This window comes from Salmo salar, chromosome ssa01, assembly GCF_905237065.1.
Source record: "Salmo salar chromosome ssa01, Ssal_v3.1, whole genome shotgun sequence".
NCBI classification, from domain to species: Eukaryota; Metazoa; Chordata; class Actinopteri; order Salmoniformes; family Salmonidae; genus Salmo; species Salmo salar.
This window is the reverse complement of record NC_059442.1, coordinates 111,029,436-111,043,862: the sequence shown is the minus strand read 5'-3', so window position 1 is coordinate 111,043,862 and position 14,427 is coordinate 111,029,436. Positions and strand designations below refer to the sequence as shown.

At 45.8% G+C, this 14,427-nt stretch overlaps 1 protein-coding gene across 3 annotated transcripts in view; it reads right to left on the bottom strand.

Annotated features, from left to right (window-relative positions):
• Positions 1 to 14,427, bottom strand: part of LOC106613836 (A disintegrin and metalloproteinase with thrombospondin motifs 14) — a 99,683-nt gene that overhangs the window by 38,394 nt on the left and 46,862 nt on the right. For all 3 annotated transcript variants that reach the window (XM_045687475.1, XM_045687478.1, XM_045687480.1), the window contains exon 4: positions 8,423 to 8,619. In XM_045687475.1, the coding sequence (XP_045543431.1) occupies positions 8,423 to 8,619 (197 nt within the window). The remainder of the gene's footprint in view (positions 1 to 8,422; positions 8,620 to 14,427) is intronic.

Below are 14,427 nucleotides of genomic sequence, written 5' to 3'. Positions count from 1 at the left end.
GACCTCTAAACCTTCAAGTTACATAATGGACCCTATTCCAACTAAACTACTGAAAGAGCTGCATCCTGTGCTTGGCCCTCCTATGTTGAACATAATAAACGGCTATCTATCCACCAGATGCGTACCAAACTGGTTTAGATCTTATCTGTCGGAAAGATATCAATTTGTCTCTGTGGATGGTTTGTCCTCTGACAAATCAACTGTACATTTCGGTGTTCCTCAAGGTTCTGTTTTAGGACCACTATTGTTTTCACTATATATTTTTCCTCTTGGGTATGTCATTCAAAAACATAATGTTAACTTTCACTGCTATGCGGATGACACACAGCTGTACATTTCGATGAAACATGGTGAAGCCCCAAAATTGCCCTCGGTAGAAGCCTGTGTTTCAGACATAAACTCGGACAAAACAGAGATGCTTGTTCTCTCCCAAGAAACAAAGAGATCTTCTGTTGAATCTGACAATTAATCTTGATGGTTGTACAGTCGTCTCAAATAAAACTGTGAAGGACCCCGGCGTTACTCTGGACCCTGATCTCTCTTTTGTCACTTCGAGGTTAGACTACTGCAATGCTCTACTTTCCGGCTACCCGGATAAAGCACTAAATAAACTTCAGTTAGTGCTAAATACGGCTGCTAGAATCTTGACTAGAACCAAAACATTTGATCATATTACTCCAGTGCTAGCCTCTCTACACTGGCTTCCTGTTAAAGCAAGGGCTGATTTAAATGTTTTACTGCTAACCTACAAAGCATTACATGGGCTTGCTCCTACCTATCTTCCCGATTTGGTCCTGCCGTACATACCTACACGTACGCTACGGTCACAAGAAGCAGGCCTCCTAATTGTCCCTAGAATTTCTAAGCAAACAGCTGGAGGCAGGGCTTTCTCCTATAGAGCTCCATTTTTATGGAATGGTCTGCCTACCCATGTGAGAGACATGAGATGATTGAGTGTAGTCTGGCCCAGGAGTGTGAAGGTGAACGGAAAGGCACTGGAGCAACGAACCGCCCTTGCTGTCTCTGCCTGGCCGGTTCCACTCTCTCCACTGGGATTATCTGCCTCTCACCCTATTACAGGGGCTGAGTCACTGGCTTACTGGTGTTCTTCCATGCCGTCCCTAGGAGGGGTGCGTCACTTGAGTGGGTTGAGTCACTGACGTGGTCTTCCTGTCTGGGTTGGCGCCCCCCCCTTGGGTTGTGCCGTGGTGGAGATCTTTGTGGGCTATACTCGGCCTTGTTTCAGGATGGTAAGTTGGTGGTAGAAGATATCCCTCTAGTGGTGTGGGGGCTGTGCTTTGGCAAAGTGGGTGGGGTTATATCCTGCTTGTTTGGCCCTGTCCGGGGGTATCATCGGATGGGGCCACAGTGTCTCCTGACCCCTCCTGTCTCAGCCTCCAGTATTTATGCTGCAGTAGTTTATGTGTCTGGGGGCTAGGGTCAGTCTGTTATATCTGGAGTATTTCTCCTGTCTTATCCGGTGTCCTGTGTGAATTTAAGTATGCTCTCTCTAATTCTATCTTTCTTTCTTTCTCTCTCTCTCTCTCTCTCTCTCTCTCTCTCTCTCTCTCGGACGACCTGAGCCCAAGGACCATGCCCCAGGACTACCTGGCATGATGACTCCTTGCTGTCCCCAGTCCACCTGGCCGTGCTGCTGCTCCAGTTTCAACTGTTCTGCCTGCGGCTATGGAATTCTGACCTGTTCACCGGATGTGCTACCTGTCCCAGACCTGCTGTTTTCAACTCTCTAGAGACAGCAGGAGCGGTAGAGATACTCTCAATGATCGGCTATGAAAAGCCAACTGACATTTACTCCTGAGGTGCTGACCTGTTGCACCCTCGACAACTACTGTGATTATTATTATTTGACCATGCTGGTCATTTATGAACATTTGAACATCTTGGCCATGTTCTGTTATAATCTCCACCCGGCACAGTCAGAAGAGGACTGGCCACCTCTCATAGCCTGGTTCCTCTCTAGGTTTCTTCCTAGGTTTTGGCCTTTCTAGGGAGTTTTTCCTAGCCACCGTGCTTCTACACTTGCATTGCTTGCTGTTTGGGGTTTTAGGCTGGGTTTCTGTACAGCACTTTGAGATATCAGCTGATGTAAGAAGGGCTATATAAATACATTTGATTGGATTTGATTTAGGCTATGGAATCATCAACAGACGAACCATAGAGCAGCAGGCCTCCTCAACAGACATTAGGATATGGAATCATCAACAGATGGACCACAGAGCAGCAGGCCTCCTCAACAGACATTAGGATATGGAATCATCAACAGATGGACCACAGAGCAGCAGGCCTCCTCAACAGACAGTAGGCTATGGAATCATCAACAGATGGACCATAGAGCAGCAGGCCTCCTCAACAGACAGTAGGCTATGGAATCATCAACAGATGGACCATAGAGCAGCAGGCCTCCTCAACAGACAGTAGGCTATGGAATCATCAACAGATGGTGAACCATATAGCAGCAGGCCTCCTCAACAGACAGTAGGCTATGGAATCATCAACAGATGGACCACAGAGCAGCAGGCCTCCTCAACAGACATTAGGCTATGGAATCATCAACAGACGGACCATAGAGCAGCAGGCCTCCTCAACAGACATTAGGCTATGGAATCATCAACAGATGGACCACAGAGCAGCAGGCCTCCTCAACAGACAGTAGGCTATGGAATCATCAACAGATGGACCACAGAGCAGAAGGCCTCCTCAACAGACAGTAGGCTATGGAATCATCAACAGATGGACCATTGAGCAGCAGGCCTCCTCAACAGACAGTAGGCTATGGAATCATCAACAGACGGACCATAGAGCAGCAGGCCTCCTAAACAGACATTAGGCTATGGAATCATCAACATATGGTGAACCATAGAGCAGCAGGCCTCCTCAACAGAGAGTAGGCTATGGAATCATCAACAAATGGACCACAGAGCAGCAGGCCTCCTCAACAGACAGTAGGCTATGGAATCATCAACAGATGGGCCATAGAGCAGCAGGCCTCCTCAACAGACAGTAGGCTATGGAATCATCAACAGATGGACCATAGAGCAGCAGGCCTCCTCAACAGACAGTAGGCTATGGAATCATTAACAGACAGACCATAGAGCAGCAGGCCTCCTCAACAGACAGTAGGCTATGGAATCATCAACAGATGGTGAACCATAGAGCAGCAGGCCTCCTCAACAGACAGTAGGCTATGGAATCATCAACAGATGGACCATAGAGCAGCAGGCCTCCTCAACAGACAGTAGGCTATGGAATCATCAACAGATGGACCATAGAGCAGCAGGCCTCCTAAACAGACATTAGGCTATGGAATCATCAACAGATGGTGAACCATAGAGCAGCAGGCCTCCTCAACAGACAGTAGGCTATGGAATCATCAACAGATGGACCACAGAGCAGCAGGCCTCCTCAATAGGCATTAGGCTATGGAATCATCAACAGATGGACCATAGAGCAGCAGGCCTCCTCAACAGACAGTAGGCAATGGAATCATCAACAGATGGACCATAGAGCAGCAGGCCTCCTCAACAGACAGTAGGCTATGGAATCATCAACAGACGGACCATAGAGCAGCAGGCCTCCTCAACAGACAGTAGGCTATGGAATTATCAACAGATGGTGAACCATAGAGCAGCAGGCCTCCTCAACAGACAGTAGGCTATGGAATCATCAACAGATGGACCACAGAGCAGCAGGCCTCCTCAATAGACATTAGGCTATGGAATCATCAACAGACAGACCATAGAGCAGCAGGCCTCCTCAACAGACAGTAGGCTATGGAATCATCAATAGATGGACCACAGAGCAGCATGCCTCCTCAACAAACATTAGGCTATGGAATCATCAAGAGATGGTGGACCACAGAGCAGCAGGCCTCCTCAACAGACAGTAGGCTATGGAATCATCAACAGACGAACCATAGAGCAGCAGGCCTCCTCAACAGACAGTAGGCTATGGAATCATCAAACAGATGGACCACAGAGCAGCAGGCCTCCTCAACAGACAGTAGGCTATGGAATCATCAACAGATGGACCATAGAGCAGCAGGCCTCCTCAACAGACAGTAGGCTATGGAATCATCAACAGATGGACCACAGAGCAGCAGGCCTCCTCAACAGACAGTAGGCTATGGAATCATCAACAGACGGACCATAGAGCAGCAGGCCTCCTCAACAGACAGTAGGCTATGGAATCATCAACAGATGGTGAACCATAGAGCAGCAGGCCTCCTCAACAGACAGTAGACTATGGAATCATCAACAGATGGACCACAGAGCAGCAGGCCTCCTCAATAGACATTAGGCTATGGAATCATCAACAGACGGACCATAGAGCAGCAGGCCTCCTCAACAGACATTAGGCTATGGAATCATCAACAGATGGACTACAGAGCAGCAGGCCTCCTCAACAGACATTAGGCTATGGAATCATCAACAGATGGACCACAGAGCAGCAGGCCTCCTCAACAGACAGTAGGCTATGGAATCATCAACAGATGGTGAACCATAGAGCAGCAGGCCTCCTCAACAGACAGTAGGCTATGGAATCATCAACAGATGGACCACAGAGCAGCAGGCCTCCTCAACAGACATTCACTGTAGCCTGAAGTTGTTTAATATGCTGTGTTAGTGTCAGCCTGGCCTGGCAGAGCAGACCAGCAGGGCTGAACAGCAGCAGATCCTCTAGTCGGGTGGATGTGTGTTCTGATTGGCTGCCATGCAAAGCAGCAGTCCAGCACCAGCCAGCCCCATCCCGCCCCCCCCCCTCTCCACTCCCGGGCAACTCACAGTGGATGCCGCCCAAATGGAAACCAATTCCATATATAATGCACAACTTTTAACAAGCAGCGCCGTTTAAGATACAACAGTGACAGGTCTAGTGCAGCTAATCAGACCACCCTGCTGGACCCAAATGGTAACTGTTACAGAGTGACACCAGCACCTTGTGAAAATCTGACTTGGTGGATTAGGGTTGTGGAATCAGATTAAGGTGGTAGGAGCTGCCTGAGACTGCAATGAACAAACTGACAGGTTTTTCTCTTTCATTAGTAATCCATCAACATTCAGAGAGAGAGAGGCGAGGGATACATAATGTGTCAACGTCCACTATGTGAGAGGAGGGGACAAGTACAGTAACAACCAGGCCCTGAGGGGAATCTATACACATTGGGGGGGGGGGGAGAATCAGTCTGGCCAGCGAGCCAGCAACAAAGCTGTTACTACTCTATCATGGAAAGTCATTCCCACGAGAGAGCACAGTTTTCCAATTTCCACAAACAGTCATCTTGTACTGCAGGCAAAGGTCAACTGGTTTGGTCAATTACATTCCAATAGCTTTTTGGAATTTCAGTTTACATAAGTGAATTTAAATGGAATTGACCCCCAAACTCTGGTCTGAATTGTGAATAGTACAGTAAGCTGTTCACAGGAAAGTTAAAGCACTCACACACAGAAAAACAGTGCATTGGGGACAAACAGTTAGGAAAGATTTAAAGGTCCCGAACACTCATTCTGATTCCCATGTAAAATTGCCTTTTGAGTGACAAAAACAACACCAACAATATTTTTCACCAATAAAACATTTCAAAATTTGAAGTTAGGAAGTCTGAAAGGACAGATTGAGTAGGCAGGGAGCTAATTGGCTGAGTGGGCGGGGACCTAGTAGGCTGAGTGGGCGGGGACCTAGCAGGCTGAGTGGGCAGGGACCTAGCAGGCTGAGTGGGAAGGGACCTAGGAGGCTGAGTGGGCGGGGACCTAGCAGGCTGAGTGGGCGGGGACCTAGTAGGATGAGCGGGCGGGGACCTAGTAGGCTGAGTGGGCGGGGACCTAGCAGGCTGAGTGGGCGGGGACCTAGTTGGCTGAGTGGGCGGGGACCTAGCAGGCTGAGTGTGCGGGGACCAAGCAGGCTGAGTGGGCGGGGACCTAGTAGGCTGAGTGGGTGGGGACCTAGTAGGCTGAGTGGGGAGGGAGCTAGTTGGCATGTGGCTGAGTGGGCGGGGAGTTCACCTTGAATGACGGTTCTTTGAAAACGTCTATGCGAAGCCCCGTGGACACAGTGAGCAGTGTTGCAGTCACATTATCTCAAGCAAATTTTCTGATACACAAATCAACTCAAACAACAATGAAATTGCATGCAACATCCAATCCTGTCATACATACTCTCTCACGGTTTCACAAATTATGTATCAATCCTGTTTGGTTATTGAATAAAGCATCAATATAGACCAAATGCTACTTCCATGACCAGGTGAAAGTGATGATCCCTTATTGCTGTTACTTCAAATCAGTGTAGATGAAGGGGAAGAGACAGGTTAAAGAATTGTTTTGAAGCCTTGAGACAATTGAGACATTGATTGTGTATGTGTGCCATTCAGAGGTTGAATGGGCAAGACAAAAGATTGAAGTGCCTTTGAATGGGGTATGGTGGTAGGTGCCAGGAGCACCGGTTTGAACTGCAACACTAGTGGGTTTTTCCAACTCAGTATTAGGAAGGTGTTCCTAATGTTTGGAATATTCAGTGTATATTACCTCTTAGACAATGTTCAAAACTCATGATTATCAATGATGTCAAGAAGTCTGTATGAATCTCCTGTTTGAAACGTCTCTCGACGTTATGACATGACAACTGTGTTGGGGGTTTTTGGCAACCCTTCCCCTTGCTTTTGTTAAATGCTGGCTAAAGACCTAGCTAGCCAGCAACTTCTCTAGCGAACACCAGAACCAGATGAAAGCTGAAACCTATAAGTACATTTGCCTTAGAATAGATGAGTAGGAGAAACCTCTAATTATATTTGTTGACACGCTGCAGTCAACTTTAGGCATCAGTTGACCAGCTAACTAGCTATGTAAACTATACCCCTCTGCAAACACGCCTTCTGCCATGTTGGTTACAAGGCGTACCTTATTTAAATTAGGTAAGAGAATAAGACGTTACCATTGGTGTATTAAAATGAGAGCCTTTTTGTGATGTCACAAAAAAACCTTAATAATCCCGCCTCCTGAATCCAAGTGTGACTTTATGATCAAACTTTAGAAGCAACAGTCATTTGTTATACTTTGGTCATCTTCCATCTCGTTTCATCCTAATATAATCCAATTTCATTAAAAACATGATTTTTAACTGTACGGGACCTTTTAAGGTAACACTTAAGTAGAGTGGTGGGTATGTGATGTGTAACATTCACATAGGGCGATTCCATGCCAGCGTAGACCCCATATATTTTATATCTCAGATTGTTCTGCCAGTTATCACATAGATACTTCATTGGGAGGAAGGATATTTAACATGCTTTTTACATTTGTATCACAAACTATTTTTTCACTAATTGGTATTTAAATTGTATTAATCATAATGAAAGTAGACCCTTTTTAAACCTATACATGCCTCCTGTAATACCCTATGATCTGTGAAATATACATGACACATACAAATTCTTTATAGTGTGCTCTAAAATGCGGAGTATCTCTTGATTCTGAAATACTATTTTCACATTCATTTATGCAACATTTAAAATATGAATATCTCAACAGTATTGTTTGGATCAATATACTCTACAAGTACATACAATTTCCAGAGTGGACTCTCTGCTAACTCTGAAGATACGATTTATGAGCCCCGCCAACACAGTGAATGGGAAAATGGATACAAAAGGGAACTCCCTCTGTTGGTGATTTGCTGAATGTGCAATCCTAAAGGAGGGCTGTGATTGGTTAATGACCTATAATATCAATTTATATGTATAAAATGGGTCATATCATTAAAAGTACCAGAGAGCCCACTCTGGAAATGTGATGTGTTTGAAGAATATATTGTTACAACCAATATGTAAAAAAAGGGTACTTTTGAGATATTAATACAAGTATTTTAAATGCTGATGAAATTAGTGTGAAAAATTGTATTCCAAAATCTAAACATACTCCATATTTGAGAGAACAATATAAGGAGTATGACAACACTAAGATGTTGTCTGTGTCATGTACGGTTCACAGACCTAAGGCTGCGTTTACACAGACAGCCCAATTCTGATCTGTTCTTCACTATTTGGTCTTTTGACCAATCAGTTTAGCTCTGAAAAAGATCTGATGTTGAAAAGATCTGATGTGACTGATCAAAAGACCAATTAATTGAGAAAAAAAAATATCAGAATTGGGCTGCCTGTGTAAACGCAGCCATAGGGTTTAAAAAGGGCCTACAAAGGCCACTTTCATCATGATTTTCCCCACAATTGTTGGTGATACAAATATAAAAAGCAGATCAAACATCCTTCCTGCCAATAGAAGTTACTATGTGAGCATTGCCAGAAAAACCTGACATACCAAAAGTATTTTCGGCCTACACTAGCGTTGAACCGCCAATAGCATTCATAAAGTATTTATATGTGTGGCATAAAGAGTAAAAATGGACTTACTATGTTGATGAGTGTGAGGACATAGTTCTGTACGTGCTCCTTGCCATGGAAGCGCACCACAGAGTCGTCCACAGCCAGCAGCACCTCGATGTTGTAGTCGTCCTTCTTGGCATGCCGCCGTTTGCGCTCAGACTCTGTCACCTTGTGCTCCAAGAGGTCCAGAGCACCAGGGAGGTTAGCAATCCCAAAGTCTGTCACTGTGTGGAAGAGAAGAGACATGAGGAATTACAACAAGTAACATTTAAAATACAGCAGTATGTTTACATGAGGAATTACAACAAGTAACATAGCAACATTTAGCATACAGCAGCATGTTTACATGAGGAATTACAACAAGTAACATTTAAAATACAGCAGTATGTTTACATGAGGAATTACAACAAGTAACATAGCAACATTTAGCATACAGCAGCATGTTTACATGAGGGTGAGGAGATAGTATGGCCTCCTCTCCGATGGCACCCAATTCCCTATTTAGTACACTCCTTGTAGGTGCTTCATAACATTAAAAAGGGAAAACAGTGCCATTGGGGACATAACCTACTGCTGCTCAAGCGTTGGTCAAGCGTTGGTCAAAAGTAGTGCACTTAAATAGGAAATGGGGAGAAATATGGGACACAACCAAGCTTTGGAATCGTCTCGTGTCGTCTCAATGATGCAGACAGTCCAGACATGAACAGGAGAGACTGTACAAGGCTGAACTGAGACCTGTACAATGATGCAGACAGCCCAGACATGAACAGGAGAGACTGTACAAGGCTGAACTGAGACCTGTACAATGATGCAGACAGTCCAGACATGAACAGGAGAGACTGTACAAGGCTGAACTGAGACCTGTACATTACAACGACCCCTTGATCCCATCACCTGAACACCATCTCTAATCATACATCAACAACAGCATGACACGTCAACATCCTCTTCCTGTTCAACCCCCTAGAACTATGTACACTATATATAATGACAGAAACCTCTGTATAGCCCATATCTGGAATATAATGTTGATGTCCTGTATGTCAGAGATCATCTTCTGGAATATACAACTTAAAGAAACAGGTGAATGTGCATTCTCAGTAGGATATGATTTGGCATTTTAGTTATTTTATTTTTAAGCTGTATGTGTCCCTGGAAAATGACTCGGCTAAATGCAACAGTTACTTGTAAGTCAACAATGGATAGAATGGAAACCATCCGAAATAACAGTAAAGTGAAATAGCAAACATAATAATGTTTTTAATTTCCTTATTGAACATTATTGTTGTCGACAGCAACAGGAATGTGTCTGGATACATTTTTTTATTACCGTGTAAAAACAGCCTGGTGTTATAAAACATGGAATTTGGCTATGGGCAGCTGGAAATGATCACATTCCACCATGACGGCAAGGAATCTCTGCCACCTCACTACGCTGTCTGAGACCCACACACTAGACCAGATGGGCATCCAGCCACCAGACCTGGGCTCAATACTGTTCCAAATCAAGGACTTTCAGCGCTTGCTCTAGCCTGCTTCCTTATGGAGACAGTTCCAGGAAGGTGATGAAGGTAAATCATATAAATGTTCCTAGGTGAGAAACAGCACAACATAGAGAAGAGAAAATACTACTGTGTCGTTAGAATGAATTCTTGGAATCTGTCAGACAAATAATAGGCTGCCACAGAAGGAAGGTTTGTCTCAGTGGCTAGAAAAACAAGGGCTCTCTATGTGTCTAAGGTAAAATCATCCACTACTCTATAGAAAAACAAGGGCTCTCTGTGTCTAAGGTAATATCATCCACTACTCTATAGAAAAACAAGGGCTCTCTATGTGTCTAAGGTAAAATCATCCACTACTCTATAGAAAAACAAGGGCTCTCTATGTGTCTAAGGTAAAATCATCCACTACTCTACTCTATAGAAATACAAGGGCTCTCTATGTGTCTAAGGTAAAATCATCCACTACTCTACTCTATAGAAATACAAGGGCTCTCTATGTGTCTAAGGTAAAATCATCCACTACTCTACTCTATAGAAATACAAGGGCACTCTATGTGTCTAAGGTAAAATCATCCACTACTCTACTCTATAGAAATACAAGGGCTCTCTGTGTGTCTAAGGTAAAATCATCCACTACTCTACTCTATAGAAATACAAGGGCTCTCTGTGTGTCTAAGGTAAAATCATCCACTACTCTACTCTATAGAAATACAAGGGCTCTCTATGTGTCTAAGGTCCAATCATCCACATGGGAGGTTGGAGACAGCAGGTGTCCATTTGACATGATTGAGATAATATCAGGACAAACTGAGAGAAGGGAAGTAGGCCACATGTTGCATGCTGTCAGTAACAATGTGACAAACATGGAAGTGGCTAAACTTGACAAATAGGATGTATGATTGTAAATCACCCAGCCAGCTGCCTACATTCCAGTACTTTCAGAACCACATCATTGCTTAACTGCTGGAAATATGACATCAGGACTCAGATTCTGAAGGCCCTCAATATGTCATTAAAAAACTGAATTACAGAACTCTGATAATGATGACATAGAATCCAGATAATGATGACATAGAACACAGATAATGATGACATAGAACCCAGATAATGATGACATAGAACCCAGATTATATAGAACCCAGATAATGCTCTGCTGTTCTTCCAGTGGCATCCTACCACACAGTGGGCTCTGCTGTTCTTCCAGTGGCATCCTGCCACACCGTGGGCTCTGCTGTTCTTCCAGTGGCATCCTGCCACACCGTGGGCTCTGCTGTTCTACCAGTGGCATCCTACCACACAGTGGGCTCTGCTGTTCTTCCAGTGGCATCCTGCCACACCGTGGGCTCTGCTGTTCTTCCAGTGGCATCCTGCCACACCGTGGGCTCTGCTGTTCTTCCAGTGGCATCCTGCCACACCGTGGGCTCTGCTGTTCTTCCAGTGGCATCCTGCCACACCGTGGGCTCTGCTGTTCTTCCAGTGGCGTCCTACCACACCGTGGGCTCTGCTGTTCTACCAGTGGTATCCTGCCACACCGTGGGCTCTGCTGTTCTTCCAGTGGCATCCTGCCACACCGTGGGCTCTGCTGTTCTACCAGTGGCATCCTACCACACCGTAGGCTCTGCTGTTCTTCCAGTGGCATCCTGCCACACCGTGGGCTCTGCTGTTCTACCAGTGGTATCCTGCCACACCGTGGGCTCTGCTGTTCTACCAGTGGCATCCTGCCACACAGTGGGCTCTGCTGTTCTACCAGTGGCATCCTACCACACTGTGGGCTCTGCTGTTCTACCAGTGGCATCCTGCCACACCGTGGGCTCTGCTGTTCTTCCAGTGGCATCCTGCCACACAGTGGGCTCTGCTGTTCTTCCAGTGGCATCCTACCACACCGTGGGCTCTGCTGTTCTACCAGTGGCATCCTGCCACACCGTGGGCTCTGCTGTTCTACCAGTGGCATCCTGCCACACCGTGGGCTCTGCTGTTCTACCAGTGGCACTGGAGCATTAGTCAGAAGTTAATAGTGCTATTCCTCGTGACCTTGTTGGTATGAGTCAGCCATACTTTCAACCGAACTGACGGTATGAAAAGTATGAAGTAGAACGGAAGTTAAGAATGTAACTATGGTTCTACGAATACCTGGAAGACCGTCAGTGCTTTCCCGTCACTCTGAATCTTTTGGCGAGAAGATTCTCTGAGACAGTGCATGGTCTGATGTGCAGTTTTATATGAACCGCGGGGGCACGTTCTCCCACGCTGTCTCGTCACCAGCGTGACTTGTTGTTATTATTACTGGACCTGCGGGGAGCGCACGGGATATAATCCATACTTTACACCGTACTGATGGTCTGAATGGTATTCATACGACCATAGTTACATTTGTAACTTCCGTTCTAGTATCAGATAGGAGTTCTTTGGCTTGTAACCATAGCAGATCGTTTTTGGTGCTCTATAGAACCCTTTTTTAAGGTTCTATAAAGAACCATGCTCATGAGGTTCTAAATGGAACCTGTATGGTGATATGAAGAACCCTTTCCTCAGGTTCTATATTCATGGGTTGCACGTTGCGTCACAATATTATTTTGAAGGTTCGTTTTTAGGACTGATGCTCAACAGAGCATTCTACTCAATGCATCCTCATTGGACGCTGATGACGGTTTGATCTGAAGTGCATTACTGAGGCTTGAAAACACAAATTACATTTCTAAAGGCAAATAATTAGTAGGAAAACCTTTTGATGTAGCCAGATTGACTTTAGATGCAGTATAATGTTAGCTAGCTAGCTAAGCTTGAGGGGAGACCTCCAGATTTTAACTAGCTAATGTTAGCATTGCTAGCTAATTACAACATACTTTGCTACCTATTGACATTGCCATCTGTCAGTTACAACCCTGTCTGGTGCTATGGTTAGAACCCTGTCTGGTGCTATGGTTATAGCCCTGTCTGGAGCTATGGTTACAGCCCTGTCTGGCGCTATGGTTAAAACCCTGTCTGGTGCTATGGTTACAACCCTGTCTGGTGCTATGGCTACAACCCTGTCTGGTGCTTTGGCTACAACCCTGTCTGGTGCTATGGTTACAGCCCTGTCTGGCGCTATGGTTACAGCCCTGTCTGGCGCTATGGTTACAACCCTGTCTGGCGCTATGGCTACAACCCTGTCTGGTGCTTTGGCTACAACCCTGTCTGGTGCTTTGGCTACAACCCTGTCTGGTGCTATGGTTACAGCCCTGTCTGGCGCTATGGTTACAACCCTGTCTGGCGCTATGGCTACAACCCTGTCTGGTGCTTTGGCTACAACCCTGTCTGGTGCTTTGGCTACAACCCTGTCTGGTGCTATGGTTACAACCCTGTCTGGTGCTATGGCTACGACCCTGTCTGGTGCTATGGCTACAACCCTGTCTGGTGCTATGGTTACGACCCTGTCTGGTGCTATGGCTACAACCCTGTCTGGTGCTATGGTTACGACCCTGTCTGGTGCTATGGCTACAACCCTGTCTGGTGCTATGGCTACAACCCTGTCTGGTGCTATGGCTACAACCCTGTCTGGTGCTATGGCTACAACCCTGTCTGGTGCTATGGTTACAACCCTGTCTGGTGCTATGGCTACAACCCTGTCTGGTGCTATGATTACAACCCTGTCTGGTGCTATGGCTACAACCCTGTCTGGTGCTATGGTTACAACCCTGTCTGGTGCGATGGCTACAACCCTGTCTGGTGCTATGGCTACAACCCTGTCTGGTGCTATGGCTACAACCCTGTCTGGTGCTATGGCTACAACCCTGTCTGGTGCTATGGTTACAACCCTGTCTGGTGCTATGGCTACAACCCTGTCTGGTGCTATGGTTACAACCCTGTCTGGTGCTATGGTTACAACCCTGTCTGGTGCTATGGTTACAACCCTGTCTGGTGCTATGGCTACAACCCTGTCTGGTGCTATGGCTACAACCCTGTCTGGTGCTATGGTTACAACCCTGTCTGGTGCTATGGTTACAACCCTGTCTGGTGCTATGGTTACAACCCTGTCTGGTGCTATGGTTACAACCCTGTCTGGTGCTATGGCTACAACCCTGTCTGGTGCTATGGTTACAACCCTGTCTGGTGCTATGGTTACAACCCTGTCTGGTGCTATGGTTACAGCCCTGTCTGGCGCTATGGTTAAAACCCTGTCTGGTGCTATGGCTACAACCCTGTCTGGTGCTATGGTTACAACCCTGTCTGGTGCTATGGCTACAACCCTGTCTGGTGCTATGTAGAACCCTTTTCTTATGGTTCTTTATAGAACCTTTATGGAGAATGGTTCTATAAAGAACCTTCTTTAATCTTAAATGTTCTTTGTATATCCTATTGAAAACCACACAGGGTTTTATTCTGGTCAGACATGTTATATTGTTAAAATACCGTAGGTGTTATTATTGACAAGTTGAATCAAATGAGCTTCCTCTGGAACAGCTGGGGTCCCTGAGGAGAGAATTCCCAAAGAACAATTGAGGAACCCTCATTTGTTTAGAATGTATGACTGTACATCAACTTTACAGTCAC